Source organism: Xiphophorus maculatus, chromosome 2 (genome assembly GCF_002775205.1).
Source record: "Xiphophorus maculatus strain JP 163 A chromosome 2, X_maculatus-5.0-male, whole genome shotgun sequence".
Taxonomy (NCBI): Eukaryota; Metazoa; Chordata; class Actinopteri; order Cyprinodontiformes; family Poeciliidae; genus Xiphophorus; species Xiphophorus maculatus.
The window spans coordinates 5,173,082-5,194,809 of record NC_036444.1 but is presented as its reverse complement, the minus strand read 5'-3'; the positions used below and the strand labels follow the sequence as shown (position 1 = coordinate 5,194,809).

Sequence of the window (21,728 nt, the reverse complement as noted above, 5' to 3'; positions counted from 1 at the left end):
TGTTCTGCTGATAGTTTAAACTGTAGAACGTGAAAAGTTCAAATCTTGGAACATTGTTTCATAACTAAATCTTATATGTCCAGAACTTAAATGAGAGATGATGACGCTCGGCTGATCAGATGTTTCTTATTTAGTGACATGATGAAAAGCTAGCGCTGTTGCCTTGCAGCAAAAAGGTCGTGGGTTCAATTCCCGGCTTGGGGTCTTTCTGCATGGAGTTTGCATGTTCTCCCTGTGTATGGCGGGTTCTCTCCGGGTACTCCGGCTTCCTCCCACAGTCCAAAACCATGACTGTTAGGTTAATTGGTTTCCCAAAATTCTCCCTAGGTGCGAGTGTGTGTGCATGGTTGTTTGTCCTGTCTGTCTCTGTGTTTCCCTCCGACAGACTGGCGACCTGTCCAAGGTGAACCCGCCTCTCACATGAAATGTCTCACTGGAGAGGCACCAGCACCTCCTGACCCCAGTAGGGACAAAGGTGTAAGAAGAGGATGGACAGACGGACGGACGGACGGATGGATCAAAAGTCTGCATATTACTGGTAAATATTTTGTTATTTATGAAAATCAAGGTTTAATCCAAAACAACACAGACACCATTACTGTATAACACATTTGCCATCTCTCCCTCTACTATTAACGTCTGGATTTTCTCGGAGCTGTTGTTTAATTTCGTCATGGTTTGCTCTCTGTGCCTCTTCAAACATTTCCTTGGTGTAGAAATTTCCTCTATTTCTCTCAACCATTCTGATGATCTTGTTCACCAGTTTACTGACTTGACCAGGATCCTCAACTTTGTTGTCAAAAACATGATATTTATCTTCAAATTTCTCCAGGATGGAGCACTGACTGATGATGTCTGTTAGATGTTGGGATGTTTCTAACAGATCTTCTATTCTAATGTTTGCCTCTCTCAGCACATCTCCATGGGTAAACAGGACCATGGTGTGTCTGGCTGCTTCTTCTCCAAACATTGTCTGAATTATTTCAGTGTTTTTTTTGTCTTCAGTAGTGAATTTGTTCAGTTGGAGCACAACCAGGAAGACATGAGGACCAGGAGCCGCCAGGCTGATGCATCTAGCGATCTTTTCCACAACCTCTTGATTACCTTTTTCAGTCTCAAACAGACCTGGAGTATCAATAACAGCCAGATTTAAACCAGCAACATCACTGGTTTCCTTCTGACAGACTGATGTCACAGAGGAAAAAGAGACTTTAGACTCAAAAGCTTTCTTCCCTGTGATTCTGTTTCCTGTTGCACTTTTACCGACTCCAGTTTTCCCAAGAAGAACAATCCTGAAGTCGGGCTTTTCTTCAGCTGTTGAATTAGAAAACAACAATAAACTGAAAACCGTTTTTATTCAGATAGACTGAATAAAAAGTTTAAACAGATCTATTATGGATATGTTACGGTTAACAATATGATTGTAAGAGCCAGTTAATGGGGAATTCATATAGAATAATAATTTAGATTAAAAATGTATAAATATGCTTAATTTAATTTTAAGAAATTCATGATGAGTATATTTTCTAGAATGTATAACTTGGTTAATATAAAAGGATACTTTTATTGTGAAAAGTAATTTTGGCTTCCACTACGTAATGCATAACATTAATATTGCCCGTATGCACATTTGAGGTCAGATTGCAGTTGGATACGGTGGAAGAAACATAATTTTTTGACCGATCTGTACCGAGCCTTTCATTTTTTCTGTAAGTGTACTTTTGGAGTTCTTTAAGTAAACATCATAAAAGAAGACTTGGTTTCAGTCGAGTGATTCAAATATTTGTTGTTAGACAAACTGCAAAGGTGGTACAACGAACTTTTGGGACGCAGAGTGCCACTACAATGATCACACAATTCTAAAAACAATAAAAGAAAACAAATAATAATATTTCTTCTTTTAAACTTTGCAAATTATCCTCATGTAAGAAAATCTGTTTCAGCTTTTAGTTAACATTTTCTAAAGAAACTAAGATTGTTATAATTAAGCCTGTTGCAATGACAAATTTTGCTGGATGATAAATTGTCCCAGAAGTTATTGCGATAAACAATAATATTATTATTCTGAGGCCATTTTAAAGTAACATAATGGTACTTGATTATGGTAAAAGTCTTCAATCTGGTGCTTTGTTGCATTCAATATTTTGTATAAAGAGAGAGAGAGAAAAACAATAAATCATTGTTTAATTTATTGTGGTATTTATTGATTTATTCCTTATTGCGACAAACATAGTTGTAATCTTCGTTAAGGTTCAGTAAAACTAAGATAAGCAAATAAGTACTTAAAATATGTTATACAGTTCAGCTAGTGAACATTAAATATCCTTTCATAAACATACAAACAGCTAAAATTGACCAGATTGTTTTCAGCCCTTTTATGATAAATCAATCTATATTTTATTTGTTAGAGCTGAACTCTAAGTTATTCCCAAATTAAAATTTTCCTCTCATGAGGTCATTATTTTGTTGATTTGAATATATTATTGGTATATTGATGTGTTGATTTGATTGATTTATTGATTTTGACTGTAATAATATTTAACAAATAAGTTTAAAAACAAACTAAGATTTGAAGCAATTTCATAAGTTAAAGACCATAAAGTGTTGGATATATTATTAATTTATTATGTGTAATAACATTTTAATTCCAGTGTCAAAAAAAATTGCAGTGAACAAATTTTTCTTCTTCATGGTTTTTCAGCAGAGCTTTTAGTTCAATCAGTGACCCAGAATAAATTTATACAAAAAGGATCATGTGACTGTCTATGAACTGATATATGATGATTAATGATTTAATCTGTGTATGAACTGATGTGACAATCGTTAACATAATATCCAGGTAATAAACAAAAAATGGTCATTGAAAAGCAAACTTCTAGTAACCATGACCTCAATCAGGTTCCAGTTTGGTTCACCTTGAATATTTATATTATCTGCAAAGGCATCTGACATATTAACAAATTAAATATTTGTTAATTTTGTGCTACTTCAAAAAACCAAATAAAGCTCAGCAGCCTATAGTGAAAAAAGGAATTACATGAAGCAATCCAGACATCTAAAAAAATGCTATTTTGTTGCATTTTATTCAAGCTGCAGTTTATAACTTTAATAAAAAAATATGTTTTCTCCATATTTGTTATGAGACAGATAATCTGTGAAAACAATCAATCTCCTCCACCTGAACTGCTATTGCTGGCTAAAGTAATGCAACGTTCCAACCAAAACAACCAATCAGAACCAGGGGGAGGGACTTGCTGCAGTCAATCAACCTCATTCACTCACTGCTAAATGTGCTAATGGTGGAGAAACAACATATCATTACGGGAAAAATGTTTATCTGCTGTCACTGGTAGCTATGCTAACTAGACTGAGCATTCACAGCATGCTGCGTTAGCTGCAGCATAGGGATGAGCAGCCGCATGAGATTGTGATTGACAGCACTAAAACTCTCCTGCCTCTGATTGGTTGTTTCTAGAAAGTACTGAGAGAAGGCAGAGGAAATAGATTTTTAACAGATTATCTCTCATGTCATAGTTTTGCAGTTTTAACAAATATGTGAAAAAATATATGTTTTTATAAAAGTTACATACTGCAGCTTTAATTTCACTCAGCAGAGGACGGGTCAGGAGGGACTTGAGCTGCTGCTGACTGACTCATCTGTTGTTAAGTGGTAAAAGGTACAGGGACAAGTTAAATATATGAATATATTGGTAATTTCTTTCCTTAATTCATTAAATGTTAGTGAAATGGAGGCAAACAGTCTGCAGCTAAGCTAACTAAACTGAATGGTTGATAATCTCACACAGTTTACCCACCTCTAGGAGAAAAACTGGGTTACAAATGGACACTTTTACCCTTTTCTCTCTGAATCTATTTTTTGAAAACCTACTTTATTATTTTTCTTAGCAGCATAGTAACAGCCTCAGTCGTTCTTGTTTTCCACTGACTGCTGCTGAACATCGTCAGGCTCCAAGCAGGAACGAACCATTTCATGCAGATCCAGGGGGGTTTAGGGCAAATGTGTGTTTTTGGTCTGGGAGGGGTAACATTTAATTTTTACTGCTAAAAACAATTTTAGAAAACACAATATAATTAATCTTGTAATTGACAGGGCCCCATTTCTATGAACAAAAAAGAAAAAAATAATTGTGGAGGGCCCCCTGTTGGTCAGGGGCCCTTTTAATTGTCGTAACTTCCCCCCTATACGGCTCCCCTGATCTTATGCACATTAACTATTACCTGATGAATTTACACATACACCAGGTAATAAAGGAGAAGCTCTATTGTTTACATCCAAATGAATTTTGCCCCATCATGTTTGGTGTGTTTTTTATTTTATGAGGCTAAAAGTCGTTCATTTTCATCATTTAAGTTTAAACAAGTTTTAAAAATCGTGAAAAATTATTGGGTTCAACACTCTGGAGTTAAATAAAACTTACTGGGTTCAGATTTCCATGAAGCTCCACCTGTAGGTGCCATCTTGCCACTGCATTTTACAAAAAACAACATTGAGGGCACGTGTCAGCTCTTAAAATGACAGAAAAGAAAATAATTATAATAATGAAGAAACTACAGTCAATATTTACAAAACCTTCACAGATTTTTAACTAAAATAAATTTTCAGAGAAGCTTGTGTCTGACTGAAACAGTTAAAATAAACTGTCCTGCTGAAGCAGAGATCTAGTTTTAAATATTTCAGAAAAAATGTAATTAGATAAAAATCCCAAAATTTACAACAATGTATTTAAGCTACACAGGTTGACAAAACGCAGGTTCATCATCCGCTGGTGATGTTTGTTATTGGCATATTAAAACAAGTTGAAAGACTTTTCTTAAAACATCATGATTGGGCTTTAAACACTTTAACAGTAATTCTGTTTGTGCTCTGAGTAATTAAACACTGTTTTACTTTTTAGATAAATAGACTTAAACTCCGTTGACAAATACAGAAAATTATAAAAGTTCATTATGTTTCTATGGATGATTTTGGTTTAAAAAAAAGAGAATCTTGAACATGAATATTTTTCTGACTTGATTGTGTCACTTTATGATAATCTACAGCAAAAGTTTTGTTTTAATATTTGTTAAAGTTGTGACAATGAAACTGAAGTAATCAAATAACTGATTTATTATGTTTAAAATTAAGATTAATTACAAAGCATTACTAAAACCAACCTGGTTCAGTACCAAGTGCAAGTTGTAATAAAGAGAAAGTGCGACCGTTAACAGGTGTGCTGTGAAACTAGTGGACTTCAGGCTGCTCAGTCTGGCTAATTCACAGTGGGAAGAAGGGAGAGACATCTGGATGGAGGTGGTCAGGAACCAGGCGAGTCTTTCTCAACACCAGCTTAAACAGAGTTTACTTCAGTTCTGGACAGGGTAAATCCCAGCAGATTTAGGAAACTCATTTCACCCGTTAGACGGAGAGCTGGTAGCACATCTCCATTCTCAGAAGAGGAAGTAGAGAGTACAACAACAACAATACACTTATGCTCCAGCAGATTTGTTGTTATTGTTGACTAGTGTTTTGTTCATGGGATTGGGGTAAACTGTCCCTTCTTGATTTGCTGTCAACAGCTGTGAAAATGTGTTTTACACCATTCAAGAGATAATAACACCAGATAAATCAATAATTACTCAGACATTTTTCTAAACTCAGATAAATATGCAGCTTACGATAATGTGTTGTTCATTTAAATTGTATTTGTTTCTACTCCTGTACAGTAAAAGTCATATTCAGATGTTTGCAGATTCATTCACTGTCTGGTTGACAGTCTAAGACGTGACTGAGGGAAGTCAGGAATCAAACCAACAATCTCAAAATAACGACATCATGGCTCCTCCTTCCTCAGCTCAGCTGCTCAGATATTTCAGTAAATATTTAACAGGATAATCAAATATCTGTTTATGCTGGTAAATATTTTTGTTATTCATGAACGTTGGGGTTTAATAAACTGCAGCCAAACCAGCAGAGGATGAATGCTGCGGATGTTTTATCACTGTAGAACACATCTCTTCTCTCTCACTGCTCTGAGATGTTGTTTAATTTCTTCTTGTTTTTCTCTTTGTGCCTCTTCAAACATTTCATTGGTGTAGCATCTTCCTCCATTTTCCTTAACCAGTCTGTTGATCTTCTGCAGCAGTCCACTGACTTGAGCAGGATCCTTAACATTGTTGTCAAAGACATGATATTTCTCTTCAAATTTCTCCAAGCTGGAGCACTGATTGATTAAGCGTTTTAGAGGCTCGGATTTTTCTAACAGATCTTCTATTTTAATGTTTACCATTTTCAGCGCATCTCCCTGGGTAAACAGGATCATAGTGTATCTGGCTGCTTCTTCTCCAAACAACTTCTTGATTATTTCCATGGTTTCTTTATCTTCTGGTGTGAATCTGATCAGTTGCAGCACAATCAGAAACACATGAGGACCAGGAGCCGCCATGTTGATGCTTTTACCAATCTCTCCCAAAATCTCTTCATTACTTTTGTGTGTCTGAAACAGGCCTGGAGTATCAATAACAGTCAGACTTAAATCATGATTTAAGTCATGACTTTCATAACAAAAATTATAACTCGATGTCAGAGAGGAATGACTTTCAGCCATACAAGCTTTCCTCCCTAAGATGGTATTTACTGATGAACTTTTGCCGACTCCAGTTTTCCCCAGTAGAACAATCCTGAGCTTCGTCTTCTCTTTAGCTGTCGGAGAATTAGAAAACAAATAAGCTGAGAGTGATTTTTATTCAACAGATGTCAGTGACAAACAGATCTGTTATGGTTAGATTTATTAATCTCGAAGTAAATTTATTTGACAGGTAGACAATTCCAAAAACAATAATAAAAAAAGAAAACAATACTTTTAAACTTTGCTAATAATCCTCAAAAATCTATTTCAGTTTGTAGCTAACATCTTCTAAAGAAATTAACACTGTTGTATACTTTGCTGCAGTTCAGCAAAAATAACAAACACAGCAAAGAAGTACTTAGAATAGGTCCTATAGTTCAGCTAATAGACAAGTTAATATCTTTTCATGAACATTCGATAAATACCTGAAACTGACCAGACTGTTACCTTATTTACAGCTATTTTCTTTTAAGTCCAACCTTTTCCTGCCAGATTTAACTCTGTACTTTAGTTAAGTCATTCCAGGTCATTCTTTTGTTGACATAAATAGATTACTGGTCCCAGTGAAGCGTTTCCCTACCATTATGGAAAAGACAAAGTCCACTTTCGGTTCACACCAGAGGACTTTCCTGGTGTGAATACAGCCTAAATAAAGACTAAAAACTCATTTGATTGACTTCAATTAATAATTACCAGAACATTGATTAATTCTCATCTGGATTACAACTTTTCAGTACTTCTCTTTATTTTCCCACTGTCACATGATTTTATGTTTATCTTTTTATCATGGAAGCCTATTTGAATTTTCTTGTTGCTAAAATTTGCTAAACTTAACTTTTAAGACAGTTATTTCAATAAATGCAGATTTCAGCTTAATATTTATTTTTCTTAGCGTTTTTGTTATCTGTGATCTTAGATTTAGCACACATATTGTCAGGATCTGCAGCTTCGGCAGTTCCTCTGGTTTCCTTCTAGGTGGCGTTCGAGAGCTCGCTGGCGTATTTACACACCCTCTCCACAGGTGTGTTTCGGCACACCTGTGGATCATCAGCGGGAGCATATTAGGAGCGGGTTCCCGGCACTTCGTCGCCAGAGTGTTGTTGCCTTTGTGGTACATCTGGTCCTGAGATCTCTAGAAACATATCCAGTCTGTTTCGCACGCTTACCTGTCCTGTACCTTTCTGTGATTCCTAGGCTCCTGCTGTCTGGACACTCCATGCGAAGTACGGGATTTGCAGTTCCATCCGCTGAGCTCCCTGACGAGTTACGCCCACCTACCAGCTGTTCGATCACACTGGTCCGCTCCTGATCAGACGCTCCTGCATTACACACCAATTGTCTTTTGTAAATAAATCTTTAATCTGATCTCCTGAGAGTGTCTTTGCATGTGGGTTCGGAGAGTTCAAAACAACATAACACATATGACTGATGAAAACAATAAAAAACTGCTAAACTGAAATCAGCATTGATTTTATTTAAGCAACAAAACAATTCAAAATGACATTTTCTGGTGTAACCACCATGTTCTGGTACTCTTGTTCAGTTTCATGTTTAAAAAAAGCAAAGTACTAAAAGAAGCTCTATTTACTTACCCAAAATAGCGAATGTTGGTGATAAATCCATTGAAGCTGTATATCCAGAAAACTCCAGGTTACAATTTCCTTCAACACGTTTAAACATACACCCGGGTTCGTTATGATGAGGTCTGCAATGAAAAACATGAGCTTCAACAGACCGAACCGGTTCTCCAGGTATGCTGTCATCAGTGTCACCTGACTGTTTTATTTATATTTTATAAATCTGAGAAACCTTTTTGATGACCATAAGCTGTGTTCAAATAATACATTTCATTTTATTCCATCCTGAGTTTTATTCTTCTTTACTAAACAGCCTATCAAAACTTTTGTGGCTCCTGTTTTTTCCGATTGGTTCTTATAGTTTTTAATTTTTTTATTATTGCTCTGGTTTTAGTGTCTTAACCTGTAAACTGTCACTTTCCTTTCGCTTTGCCATTGACACGTCTGACTCTTACCAACATGGAACAACAAAGAATCGTCTACTTTATTTTATTCCATTTCGATTTAAATGCACTTAATCAACACATGTAGTTGACATGTTAGTCAAAATAAGTTTTGTAGAATGAAAATCATATCTGATGCTGGTCGTAGGCCTGTCACAATAACAAAAGTTATTATTATATTATTATTATAATAAATTGTCTCAAGTTATTGTGATAAATAATATTGTTGTTTTGAGACCATTTTCAAATCATATAATGTTAATGACATAATAATGCAAGAACACATTCTCAAAGATCAATAAACCTTAAATCCTAATGATTTTTTTATCACTGGAACTGGAAAACATTTTAAATATCCAAAATAAATAAAACAACAGAAACAACAAATAAAATTAATTATAAAGAATCTGTAAACAAAACTATCCTTCAAAAAAAAGGGGGGATAGTTGAGGCCAAAGCACCAGACTGAAGACTTTTGCTATCCAGGTTTTGGTACAAAAAAGAAAGAAGAGAAAAATCATGCAAATGGAAATGATTGAGTTTGTTTTAATTTATCTTTCGATGAACTGATTTATTGATTATTGGGACAGGCTTAGCTGGTCTGTTCATCACATATTTGTCACGAGTCTACCCTGCGTGTTCGGCTTGCCTAGAGTTTTTATATACAGTCTATATGCTGTCTGAAAAAATGCAACGCAAATGCAGCCTGACCAAAAATAACCAATCAGAGACGGGAGGAGAGTCTTAGCGCTGTCAATCACTCTCATGTACTGGCTGCTCAATGTGCTAATGGCGCAGAAACAACTTATCTTTATAGGACAACAGTTTATCTGCCATCATTGTGAATGAGTAGCGCTACATGGATGGTGATTAACAGCGCTGAGATCCTCCTCCTGGCACTGATTGGTCATTTCTAGTTAGCACTGAGAAAAAGCAAAGGGGCTAAAAGATTTTTGTAGATTATGTGTCTCATAGCATATTGTCACAATATAGTGACATATTCAAGAAATATGTAAAAAAGAATCTATTATTTTTATAAAAGTTACATACTTTAGCTTTAACTCAGAGCTAACTTGATGTCTCCATTTCTGAAACCGAAAACTCAAGAGTATCACACAGATACTAGTTTATTCAGAATAACTGCCACCCATAACTTGCTTAACCTGCTTATAAAACGGAGCCCTGGTGTCAAACAAGGCAAGAAAATACAGACTGTCTTCACCAAAGCATTAAAATGCAGCAACACTTATTAGACTGTTCCCATTAATAGAGTCGTCTCTAGACATTCACCACTGGGGTTAGCAGATTGTTTCTAGTCTAATGTGGCTAAAGTTGATACTAGACCGAAGATGAGAATAAAGTAACTAACTTTATCATTTGCACCTTCAGATTATAAAGTTTATCAAAAACAATGTTGATAAATAACCTTATTTTCTTACCAGTGTAACAGAAGACGAGCTGTCGCTGAGGTTAAAACCAAGATAAAAACACACGTTGGTGAAAACCAAAGTGGCTTTATGCCAAAAGCAAAACTTGTTGGAACCTGCTTCTTCTTTTTTATAACAGATCGTGAGCAACATGTATGTGTAACAGCCTTAACTCAAACCAATTAAATTCTGTTTTTTAAATTCTGTCATAAAGAAAAAATAACGCTTTCCATATATAAATTTCCTCATCATTTACTTCAGTTCCCAATATTCCTTTAAGACTCTTTTCCTTCTTTCAGATCCATATTCTTCACATTTCATCAGTTTCTATATTTTGTTTCCCTCTACATCCCTCGCATTTATTGTTTTTCTTTCCAATCAAATACAACATGTCATTTAGTAATTATTGAATAATCAAAATAATTTCTTCTGTTTCTCTCACCAACATTTTAAATTAATACAGACTTTTGTATTTTATACAAATTCTTTCCTTTCTCATCTTCAATCCATGTTTTTGTCATATTTCTAGTTCTTTATATTTCTTGTTAATTTATTTTTATTTATACACAGATGGACTCCATTTAGTCATTAGGCAACTTCTGACGGTAATTGGTTTCCCTCAGAGAAAAAGGGGTTCAATAATTTTGCATAAAGCACTTGGAAATGTAACTGTTTGAAAAGACTCATCAAAAACTGTCATTAGTTTTATTACACATTCAGTTATCCGTATAATTATCGACATGCCAATACCACAATGTCCTCAGCAGAAAGAAAAATAACTTCTATAAAACGAAAGGTTTAGTGTTTAAAATATAAAGTAAATCAGTGCACTTTGATATTGTCACTTGTTTCCAGCAGAGGGCGTTCTCTACCTGTTGATTAGTTTAAAATAAGTCCGATGATGTTTTTAAGTCATGTTACTATAATGATGAACCGACTTTGATGGATTTCTTTCTGCTGAAGTTTCAAAAAGAGTTGCATCTACTTTTCCAGGACATTGGATGAAAGTATAGATATTAAATACGCTGCTCAGCTGCTTCTTTTCATCCAATTAATGAACATAAAATTTAGAAAAAACAAATAGTATATATATATATATATATATATGTATATATATATATATATATATATAGCAGCAACCTAGGCAACATTTAGGTGTTCTTAGCAATGTGTGAAAGGACAGTTGGTGCACAAACCAAACACCACAAACCAGGAAAAAGCTCTCAACCTTTTCTCAGAATTTTGCTATTTTTCAGTAAAATAAAATTTTGATTTTCTATTTATTTTATTCATGGACTCATTTTACTTTTTTTATTGTGCGTACTGCTTTTGGTCTTACAAGTTTACTTAATGTTCTTCCACTTCTCTCATCTGATAAGGAGTTTCGCTTCTCTTGTCTCCCATTGCTTACTGTCTTGGCAACTTTTCTCATATGGCATATATAGAAAAATTTTACCTTATTTTCACAACCTTCAACTTCACCACTTGTATAAAACATATCATGATACTTTCACTCTTCTGTTTGTAACATAGCCTGATCCTTGAACCAAAAGAATCGATCCACCCATTTCCAGTTGTTGGCCTCAGACAAACAGCTGGCTATGAATCACTTCAGTCCATGCTGAAGGTTTACTCTTCAACAAACTAACAAAACCACATCAACTGCAAAAAGCAAGAATGAAACCCTGAAGTGACAAACAAGAAAATATTTTCCTCTCTCTTACCTTCAGATTTTGTGCATTAACACCACAAATAATATTGGTGACAAACAGGAACCCAGACACAGAACAGAGCTATTAGCTACATTTTCTGTGCAGCTTTAGAAATGCATTCTCACTGTAGTTTTAGAAATCAGTCAAGTTCATTTGTATAGTACATTTCAGCAACAAGACAGCTCAAAGTGCTTTTACATCATAGAAACATAAAAACATCCTGGTTTTAGTCAGAGCAGCAGCAGCAGCGTTATGGATCAGCTGCAGCTCTCTGATCTTTTTAGGCAGACCTGTGAAGCAGTGTTGTAAAGTAACGAAGTAAAAATACTTCACTACTTTACTTAAGTATATTTTGGAGTACTTCATACTTTCCTCGAGTATGAAAATTTTTGATAACTTTCACTTTTACTTCACTATATTTCCGAACTTAATTGCGTACTTTTACTCCGATACATTTTCAATGTGTGGTTTAGTTACTCGTTACAAAAAATCGAGAGAGAGAAACAAAGTGTTTTGACCCCACCTACTGATTAGCAAGTAGCAAGCAGGCTACTGAACAAAGTCGGTAGCCTGCTTGCCTGGGCTTGTTCATCACCACCAATAGGCTACACCTGTTTCGCTTCTCCCATTAAACACAAAGCAAGTCTCGCAATCAGCAGCAGCCACATGGAGGAGGAGACGGAGACCACAACGACTGCAACTACATTGGACGCGGCTCCAGGGGAACCACCAGCTGGTGATGAGAGCCCATGGCCTTATTTAAACACAATATACTCTTTCGTGGGTGTTAAAGATTCGTCGTACCGCATGCAGTTTATGTTATTCCTGCCCGAAGATGTGGAAATTCTATCTTACAAAAACTCCCCGTCCAACTTGAAGAAACACATCGAGGTAACTTCTTATGAAATGGTTACAATCCTCCTGTTTCAGTAACTATAGCTTGGTCACTAGGCACTACTGTATTGTGAAACGTTGACCATAAATGAACTTTGTTTGGCATTGTTTCAGTTCCACACGTGGTGTATTTAGCTTAGGCTTAATGTTGACTGTAGCAGGCTACCTAGACTCCTCTGTTCAAGGGGGGACAGAAGCCATAGCGATAGCAATTTAGACTAAATTTAACGAATATAGGAAAGGCATGCAAGTTCAAAACCAGGTTTACAGAAGCCAATAAGCTGCATTTCCCTCCCAATTCTTTTTTTCTTTTGCATAATGACCAGTTGTGTGCACCACCTACTGACTGTAGCATTGACTGATTCACTGATTTGTGAAGTAGAGTAATCGTAACAGATCTTTTTCTTCATGTTGGCCGCATTTTCTGTACTATTTATTTTTCTCATTTTCAGCACTGACCTTACTTGAAGGGAAAACTTAAGGCTTACAAAAACTTTGTATTTTCTGTCCTGGAGGGTTTACTAAGAAGCTGGTTCAGTTGTAAAGCAGGTTAAGGTAACCTTGTGCTATAGGTAAAGCACCTAATTTTCTTAACTAAATGATGCCTGCAGGTATATCTATTAGCAGGTTTAATTTTGCCTGCACTTGGTTGGGTACATTATTTTAAGTGTATTTGACAAGTTTACCAAAATATAAAAAATGTCATTCAAACTGCATTTGCCTTGTTTTACTTTTTACTTGTACTTTTCATTACATTACTTGAGTACATCCATTTTTACAGTACTTTCCATACTTAAGTACAAGAAGTTTCAGATACTTTAAGACTTTAACTCAAGTAACATTTCAGTCAGTGACTTGGACTTTTACCAAAGTGATATTTTGGAGAGGTACTTATACTTTTACTTGACTCTGATATTTCAGTACTTTATACAACACTGCTGTGAAGTAATCAATGCAACTAAAGACAAACCCATGGATGAGTTTCTCTAGATCTTACTGAGACATTAGTCCTCTAATGCTGGAAATGTTCTTCAGGTGACAGAAGGCCGACTTTGTAACTGTCTTTATGTGGCTCTGAAGGTTCAACCTGATCGCTGGTTTCTAGCTGTAACAACTGAAACTGTGTGCTGACCAGATCAGTCCTCTTTGGGTCCAAACATAACTTCAGTTATTATTCACTTCCTCTGCTGCAGTGGCAATGGAGGAAGTGACGTCTATTCTATCCATGGGAGTCATTCAATCTGTGTTGGCCACACTTCCAAATATTTAATTAACAGCAACAACCATCTAGTTTGTTTCGGCACTTCTCTCTGCGCAGAGGAGGACGGTTGTTTACAATGCAGGGAATTTCTGGAAAGCTTCATAGCGTAGAACTCGCGCATTATATACATCCTGGCTAAATGTTAGCAACTGGGTAAAGTTTAAAACTTCAACAGAGTCCACGCCTCTAGCAAGCAATTATTTCTCCAAAGGCCCAACGTCCAGACTCTCTGTACAAAGCAAATAGCGTTTGAACATCTGGTTTGATTTTTTACAAATTTCTGAGCTGATTTAGTGGAAATTGCTCTAGAAGAGTTGCTTCCCAAGCAACCCATCTAACAGTCGTAACTAATAGATACATGTAGTGAACTATTACATGTGTGTGTTTCTCAAAACATTTAGTTTATTACGTTCCCTCATGGTTTTCTATTTGAAAGCATCCTGCATAGTTCTGACAGTGACTGCCCTGTCAGACAGATTGGCAGGCAGATCCAAAAGGAGGAGCCAAGAACCCGGACCATAAAACAGAACTGATACAAACATTAGTTGCCAAGAAATCAACAACCTTGTATCGTTACAAATCAACAGCCTGCAGGGACATAATGGAAATGACCAACTATCGTCCAGCTGGTAATAAGAGTTTATGATTAATAGCTTATTATCTATAGAGGGCAAATCTTATCAGAAAATTTTTAATAATTAACCTCTAACAGGTTCATTGTTTCAGTTGTTTTTATACTGAAATATAAAATATTACACCTTCCATTAAGTATCATTAAATATCAAAATGTACTTTTTTGTTTAAATATCTTCTAGTCCTAACATTTAACCTTTAATAATTTTCAGAAATGACTTCCCTTCAAACTTTCTTTTTTGCACAAGTGAATGAAAAAGTTTTCCATGAAGTTTTCTCTTTGTTTGCAGAGGCAACAATTATTTTCTATTTCATTAAAGTATGTATATTCAACCCATAACAAAATTGAAATTTGATGTGAAACATCAACACTGACTTGGAAAGCATTATAAATTTTAAGTGAATAGAATTTAAGGATTCTCAGATACTTCAAGATTTAAGGATACCAGGTAAAAAAAAATTTAAAACTACCTAAAATGTGCAAAATTTTAATTATTAATATAATTTACGCTTTGATATATATTTTTTTAAATCAAAACAATCCAGGACAAAACACAGCATGCACAGTTAAACTTAAAACTAACAGGATCATGTGTCTCTCAGCCAAAACAAAACAAAATGGGGTGAAGTTTTCCTGATTTGTGCTCAGTTTGTCCCTCTTCTGCTCCATTTCTTTTCTCTGAAGAGTTTGGTGGCTCTACCTCGATCCCCTCCTAAACTCTCACCGGTGGTTTAGCCACTTCCCGCCTGTGTAAACTTCCTTGGTTTTCCTTATGTCTCCTGTTTTGCTTGGCATCTCAGTTTGGCAGAATAAAATGCAGTGTTAGATGTTTTTTGTGTTTTAAGTCATGTTAAGAGAGCTCTGATTTCTTTGTGTAGCAATAATAATACTCAAATACTAAGAACGTTTCCACAATTCCTAGATTGTAGGAAGCTGCAAAGAGCCTTTGCCTTATTTGGAGTTGTTTTCTCTTTTGAGTTTGAACTCACTTCGGAAAGGCCCCTAAGGTTTTACAAGACAGAAACCAGTTAAGACCAGTTGGGTCACAAATCCTGATCCACGTGAGACTGTGCTACCTGCCAAGGCGGAACTTAGGCAGATTGATTGACTTAAAAGAAAGTTTAAGTCTCTGTGCATGGCTTCACTGAGACAAGCAGGACGACGCATGATTTGTGGGTAATTGTTAGCAGAAGGCCCAGAGTGAAGACTGTTTTTTATTTTTTCTCTGCCTTAAGTTAATAATAAAATGTTAAAGCCAAGTCTTGATGGAAATCTTATCCTTTAGAGTAGGAATCCTCAAATCCAAGTCACGAGTCCTGCAACTTTTAGATGTGTCCCTGGATAAACACACCTCAATCACAATCACATTGCTGAATTACCTCCTCAGTGCAGTCAAGTTCTCCAAAGTGCTGCTAATTGCCTGATTATTTGACTCAGGTCTGGTGAGGCAGAGCCACATATTACATCTGCAGGACACCTGGTATAGTCAAAGGGACCGGTTGAACATCTTGGTCTGAGCAGGTGATACAAGTACATAGCTGTTAATTTACCAGAGCTCTAACCAATGAATGTATTTTAGATCTGTCTCTGTTGCAGAAACCCTGATTCAAATGATTGCATGACCCTCTCTGCATTTCATCAAGTGCTGCAGAAGCCTGTTAATCCCCTATTCTGGTTCTGCTCTGCATCCCCAGAACCAGAACCAAACATGGAGAAGCAGCATTCAGCTTCTATTCACCACAAATCTGGAACAAACTTCCAGAAAACTGCAAAACAGCTGAAACACCGAGTTCCTTTAAATCTAGACTAAAAATCCACCTGTTTAGAGTTGCTTTTGAAACATTATAAATTAAACATCAATCAACCATCTGATGTGTAACATGGCACTTGATAAAATGTAATTACTGAGTGAGTCGTCTCTGACTTTGTATTTTTGTTTTTTTGATGCAGAGCACTTTGAAATGCCTTGTTGCTGAAATGTGCTATACAAATAAACGTGACTGGCAGAACTAGATTGATTAATTTAACTTTCTCTGCCCAGACACAACATCTTATTAGAGCAGTTCTTATGAACAATAAGGCATCTGGTGGGGCAGTGAGTTGTGGGTTTGATGAGCAAAGAAGCCAAGCAGCAGCTGCTAGGATGAAGCGTCTGGGAAAAGATTCCACTCAGACAGCCGCAAACTTCAGGCATCCAGAACTACAGTTCTTATCTAAAGGAAGACTGAGTGGAAACCACTTCATCGGTGTAATGAGACACAGTGTCTTTTCTTGAGGAATCTAAAACTCTGCCAACATTATTTTTTGCAGGAGCTCAGATAAGCTTGGTGCAAGCTTACTAATGTTACTGAAAGTATAGCAACTCATGTATATGAAAATACTGGGGTTGATCTAAGTCTATAAAACTATTAATCTAATACAAAAATATTTCTGCAGACATTATTAGCTGAAAATTTAAACATCTAAATTCTCCTCCCAATCTATACATCTAAAAAGAAACATCTAATTCTGTAACTGGCATCCTTAGACATATTTTAAGTTACTTTGAAGTTATCAGAATTAAAATTCTCCCTCTTTGTTGTTGTCTTCAAATTCTCCAACAGCTAATAAAGATACGGCGCTCAGGATTGTTCTTCTTGGGAAAACTGGAGTTGGAAAAAGTGCAGCAGGAAACACCATGTTGGGAGGAAGATTTTTTCATTCTTGTCTCTCTTTTTCCTCTATGACATCGGTCTGTGAGAAGAAAATCAATGATTTTGATGGTTTAAATCTGGCTGTTATTGATACTCCAGGTCTGTTTGATACAAATAAAAGTCATAAAGAGATTATGGAAGAAATTGCGAAAGGCATCTGCCTGGCGGCTCCTGGTCCTCATGTGTTCCTGATTGTGCTCCAGCCGACCAGATTCACCACAGAAGAAGAAAGAAGCTTAAAAATTATCCAGAAAATTTTTGGCAATGAAGCAGCCACATACACTATGATCCTGTTTACCCATGGAGACGAACTAAAACGGGAAAATATTGCAATAGGAGAAATGTTACTAAAACACAGACCTCTACGGCATTTCATCAGTCAGTGTGCCTTCTTCCAGACATTTGAAGATAAATATCATGTCTTTGACAACACAGTTGAGGATCCTGGTCAAGTCAGGGGACTGGTGCAGAAGATCAACAGACTGGTAAAGGGAAATGGAGGAAGTTTCTACACCAATGAAATGTTTAAAGAGGCGCAGAGAGCCAAGCAACAAGAAGTAGATCGATTAATCAGAGAAAATCCAGAAATTGATCCTGAAGATGCAAGAAGGCAGGCAGAGAAAGACAACTCATTTATGCGTGCTACTCTGGGGGCTGCTGCTGCTGGAGCTGCTACTGGAGCAGGTGTTGGAGCTGCTGTTGGAGTTCTGGGAGGACCAATAGGAGTTGCTATTGGAGCTGGTGTTGGAGTTAATCTGGGAGCAATTGTTGGAGCTGCAGCAGCAGTGCAAAAGATGGGATGTTCTACACAGTGATAATATGTGTGATGTTTTGGCTGCAGCTTATTAAACTATGATGTTACATGAATAAAAAAATATTTACCAGTATAAGCAGATATTTATCTACTTAGTTAATGGCTTAACTGAGGACGCATTAACTGTCAATCAGTTGAACAATGATTAATATTTACAATCATAACCTGCTTGATTACATAATGTAATGTAAGCTAAGTTCATGCTTTTTTTGTCTATGTTAATTAACATGTTTGATTTTATACTTAATAGCAGACAGTACAAACAATTGTGTAATTACTACATTATCTTTGCAAGGACTGCTCTAAGTTGCTTTTTATATTAACAGCATTTTATATTTTATTTTTATTTTTTATTTTATCTACAACTACTACTCAGTGGTAGTTGTTATTGTGTCTTGTCTCTATGCTGTAACTGCAAAGTAATTTCCCTGCTGGGATGAATAAAGTACATCTATCTATATTATATAAATGGAGTATAACCATTATCACAGCAAAAGCCATTACTAAAAAATCTGATTTCTGTTTTCGCAGAATAGAAGCGCTTTTACTCACAAATCAGTTTGTCCGCCATCGTGAAACTGGACAACATACGTAGATAACTGGAATATGGGAAGTTTCAGGTCCAGCAGCAGAACAGATCTACATGGAGAAGGTCAGAAAACTGGAAGCGTGATTTTAATCAGCAGGTGTTTTACATGAAACCAGTTGACCTGTCCCTGCTACACTATGAGCTGAAGGATCTGCTTCAAAAGGTTCCGAACAGCGCCACCTTGTGGAGCCTTAGGGATTTATGATACGATATGTATGTATGATAAAGCGATGTACATGTGTACCGGCCCGGTACACAAAAAAAACATACGTTTTTCATCACATGACTGGATTTTGCACGCCAAAATTTGGCTATCAGTGGCTGAGCAATGTGAGAGTTCACCTGTTAAATTGACTCAATATGAATCCATTAAAAAAAATTTGATTTTTTAATGGATTTTCTTGTGAGCCTGTTGATTTTTCAGATTTTCTATAATTTTTGTTCAGGTTAACTAAAAAAGTGACCCATTACTGTTACAGGTTAATTTTCTAAACTACAGAAAACTAATTGTTAGGGATGAACAAATCTGAAAATTTGGGCCGATGTTGATATCCAATGTTATTACTGCTGTTATGGAAGTATTTACTAAGATTTTATTTATAATTTTTTTTATTTGATTACTTGACTAATCATAAGAATAATTGATAGATTGCTTGATTACTAGAATAATTGTTTACAACAGCCCTAATATATATTCAGAGAGGTTTTAGTTTGCTAACATGTTCAGAGAAAAGGTCGTTCACACAGTTCTAGACCGTCGGAGTCTCTTGAGGAAACATCACCGTCTGCAGAACATTTCTCCACAATCTGAAGATTATCAGAGTCTGCTGATTATCAGAGCACTGAATATCAGCAGACACTTAATTATTAAGGTCTGAATAAAGAAACTTCACAATGTTGATACAGAAACTGTCTGCTGAGAAGAGTAAAGGAAAAAGATCGGTTCTGATACCTCTCTATTCAGGTTTCCATCATGACTGCATGTTTTCTTGCAGGAAGCAGAAGAAGCTGAAGTCCCGTCGCATCAGACTTGACCAGCAGATTATTAAAGCAGCAGGAGTCTGGAAGCTGCAGCAGATGTTTGTGCACCTTTTTCCTGTGAAATGAAACGAGAAAAACATTTGTTTGAGCAGTCAGTTCACTTGGTGCTGGGAAACTGAATGTCAGAGTGAGAGAAATCAGGTGTTCCCAGCCTGATCCAACAGCTCTAAAACTCCACAAGGTGGCGTTGTTTGCAGCCTTTTGAGATACATCCTTCAACTCTCAGTGCAACAGAAACAGTTCAACTGGTTTCAGGTTAAAAAACAAAACAAAAGAAAAACTGCTGATTGGCATCATGTTTCCAGTTTTCTTACCTTCTCCATCTGCTCTGCTGCTGGACTCCATATACGATTTCAATTATCAACCCATGCTGTCCGGTTTCATGTAAAGGCAGATGATTTGTGTGTTTTTATTCTGTGAAAATAGAAATCAGTTTCTTTAGTAAAGTAATATAGTGCAATTATACTTACACTGCTTTTATAAAATGTACGACTTAGATTTTAATAATTGCACAGTTGTTTGTACAGTCTGTTACATATTATGTAAAAAATAAAACATATTAATTACAACAGACAAACAATCATGAACTCAGCTCACATAACATTACTAATAGAAATACATTTCCAATGTTGTACTTTGAGTATTTAGGGGCAAACTAAGGAAAAAATAAAATTACAAAAAAAAAAAAATAAAATTACAAGAATTGGTGCCAATATTACCAGAAAAAAAGTCGTAATATTATGGTGCCTTGTAGTACTACGACTTTATTCTCGTATTATTATTTTATTCTCATAATTTCGTTACTTTATTCTCGTAATTTATTTATTTATTGTTATTTTCTTAGAATGTGTGGACTGATCTTTGAGCAAATGTCTTCTCTCTTTCTCATAACACGCTTTCTGCTTGACAACTGTCAAATAAAGGACACTAGAGCTGACAAAACTTTTAAAACAACCAAAAGATACATTGTAATTGCCCTCTAACCAAAAATTACGGGGTTAATAACCGTAAAACCGCCAAACGTTTTCTACGAAGAAGGTAATGGGAAGCACTCTACAGTTTCACCGACGGTAGTTAGCATTTAGGCTAGCGGCAGTTAACAGTCACTTCTAATAAAATACACACAGGAATTCCTCAAAATACAATCTGTGTCAATAAAATACTGTTCTCCACTCAAACACTTACTGAAATGGTACCTTATCGATTTATTGTAGACTTCACCCACCTGTTAAAACAGAAACCTGCTTCTTTAAAAAAAAATTAAAAAATGGTTTCGTGACTCTGAGCTTCTTCTAGGCCTGAAGTTAGCCTCGCTGGTATTTGCCGCTACTGCCATCTTCTGGCAGAAACTGGTATTGCACCAGAAATGTACTCAATCATACAGGTGAAAAAAGAAACAAAGAAAGTGCGACGATTACAGATGATGAAAACTCAAAATTTAATGTCTCAGAAAACGCTGTAGCACATTCATAAAACGTTGAAAGGAGGGTATATGTTTGAGAGGTAAAGAACTGGACTGTTTCTGAAATGCTTAACAAAAAGAATCTCTTTTTCATGATATTTTTCATAATATTCTAAATTTTTGGAGCTTTACTTGAGCAATTGTGGATGATTTTCAACAAAGGAAGTGAAGAGGAAGAGATGTGAAATTTTCTAGCTTTAAAAAGTCATTTCTGTTGCTTCAGGGTTAAAACTGCTCTCAGAACAGGAGGTCTGCAGGATGTGAAGTGTTTGTTCAGACAACACTGAATATAATTAGGAGAAATTAACCAAGAAATCTGATTTCATCTGATCCACAGGAACTTTAAATCCGGTAGGACAAGTCCTCTGTCTGTTTGTCTTCAGTTGTCACTGTTTGTCCCCTTATCTCTGAGTTTCTTCTGTTTTATTTGAGTTATCAAAATTAAACAGTGAACTTCCTGCAAAATTCCTTGAGAAAAACAAATAAGTCAGGTCCTCCCTAAATAAACACAGCTGCTTTTTCTGCAGTCTTATAGGCTCTTAAAACAAGTTTAAA

At 36.0% G+C, this 21,728-nt stretch overlaps 3 protein-coding genes across 5 annotated transcripts; 1 reads left to right on the top strand and 2 right to left on the bottom strand.

Annotated features, from left to right (window-relative positions):
* Positions 1 to 415: 415 nt before the first annotated feature.
* LOC102234325 (GTPase IMAP family member 4-like) lies at positions 416 to 4,655 on the bottom strand. The gene is made up of 2 exons (XM_005816167.2): positions 4,440 to 4,655; positions 416 to 1,314 (listed from the first exon to the last, which is right to left on the bottom strand). Exons 1-2 carry the CDS (start codon positions 4,507 to 4,509, stop codon positions 596 to 598), a joined length of 789 nt encoding a protein of 262 aa, XP_005816224.2. The 5' UTR covers positions 4,510 to 4,655; the 3' UTR covers positions 416 to 595.
* Positions 4,656 to 5,460: 805 nt separating this feature from the next.
* LOC102234580 (GTPase IMAP family member 4-like) lies at positions 5,461 to 19,813 on the bottom strand. Of its 3 annotated transcripts, XM_023325245.1 has the most exons (5): positions 19,623 to 19,813; positions 18,634 to 18,720; positions 8,219 to 8,331; positions 7,793 to 7,945; positions 5,461 to 6,700 (listed from the first exon to the last, which is right to left on the bottom strand). In XM_023325245.1, exons 3-5 carry the CDS (start codon positions 8,304 to 8,306, stop codon positions 5,997 to 5,999), a joined length of 945 nt encoding a protein of 314 aa, XP_023181013.1. In that variant the 5' UTR covers positions 8,307 to 8,331; positions 18,634 to 18,720; positions 19,623 to 19,813; the 3' UTR covers positions 5,461 to 5,996. The 3 variants fall into 3 exon arrangements, with proteins under 3 accessions (XP_023181013.1, XP_023181024.1, XP_023181018.1); XM_023325256.1 differs by lacking the exon at positions 18,634 to 18,720; XM_023325250.1 differs by lacking the exons at positions 18,634 to 18,720; positions 19,623 to 19,813 and adding an exon at positions 10,086 to 10,146.
* On the top strand, positions 14,497 to 18,439 carry LOC102216818 (GTPase IMAP family member 4-like). The gene is made up of 2 exons (XM_005795910.2): positions 14,497 to 14,569; positions 17,178 to 18,439. Exons 1-2 carry the CDS (start codon positions 14,542 to 14,544, stop codon positions 18,080 to 18,082), a joined length of 933 nt encoding a protein of 310 aa, XP_005795967.1. The 5' UTR covers positions 14,497 to 14,541; the 3' UTR covers positions 18,083 to 18,439.
* Positions 19,814 to 21,728: the final 1,915 nt, after the last annotated feature.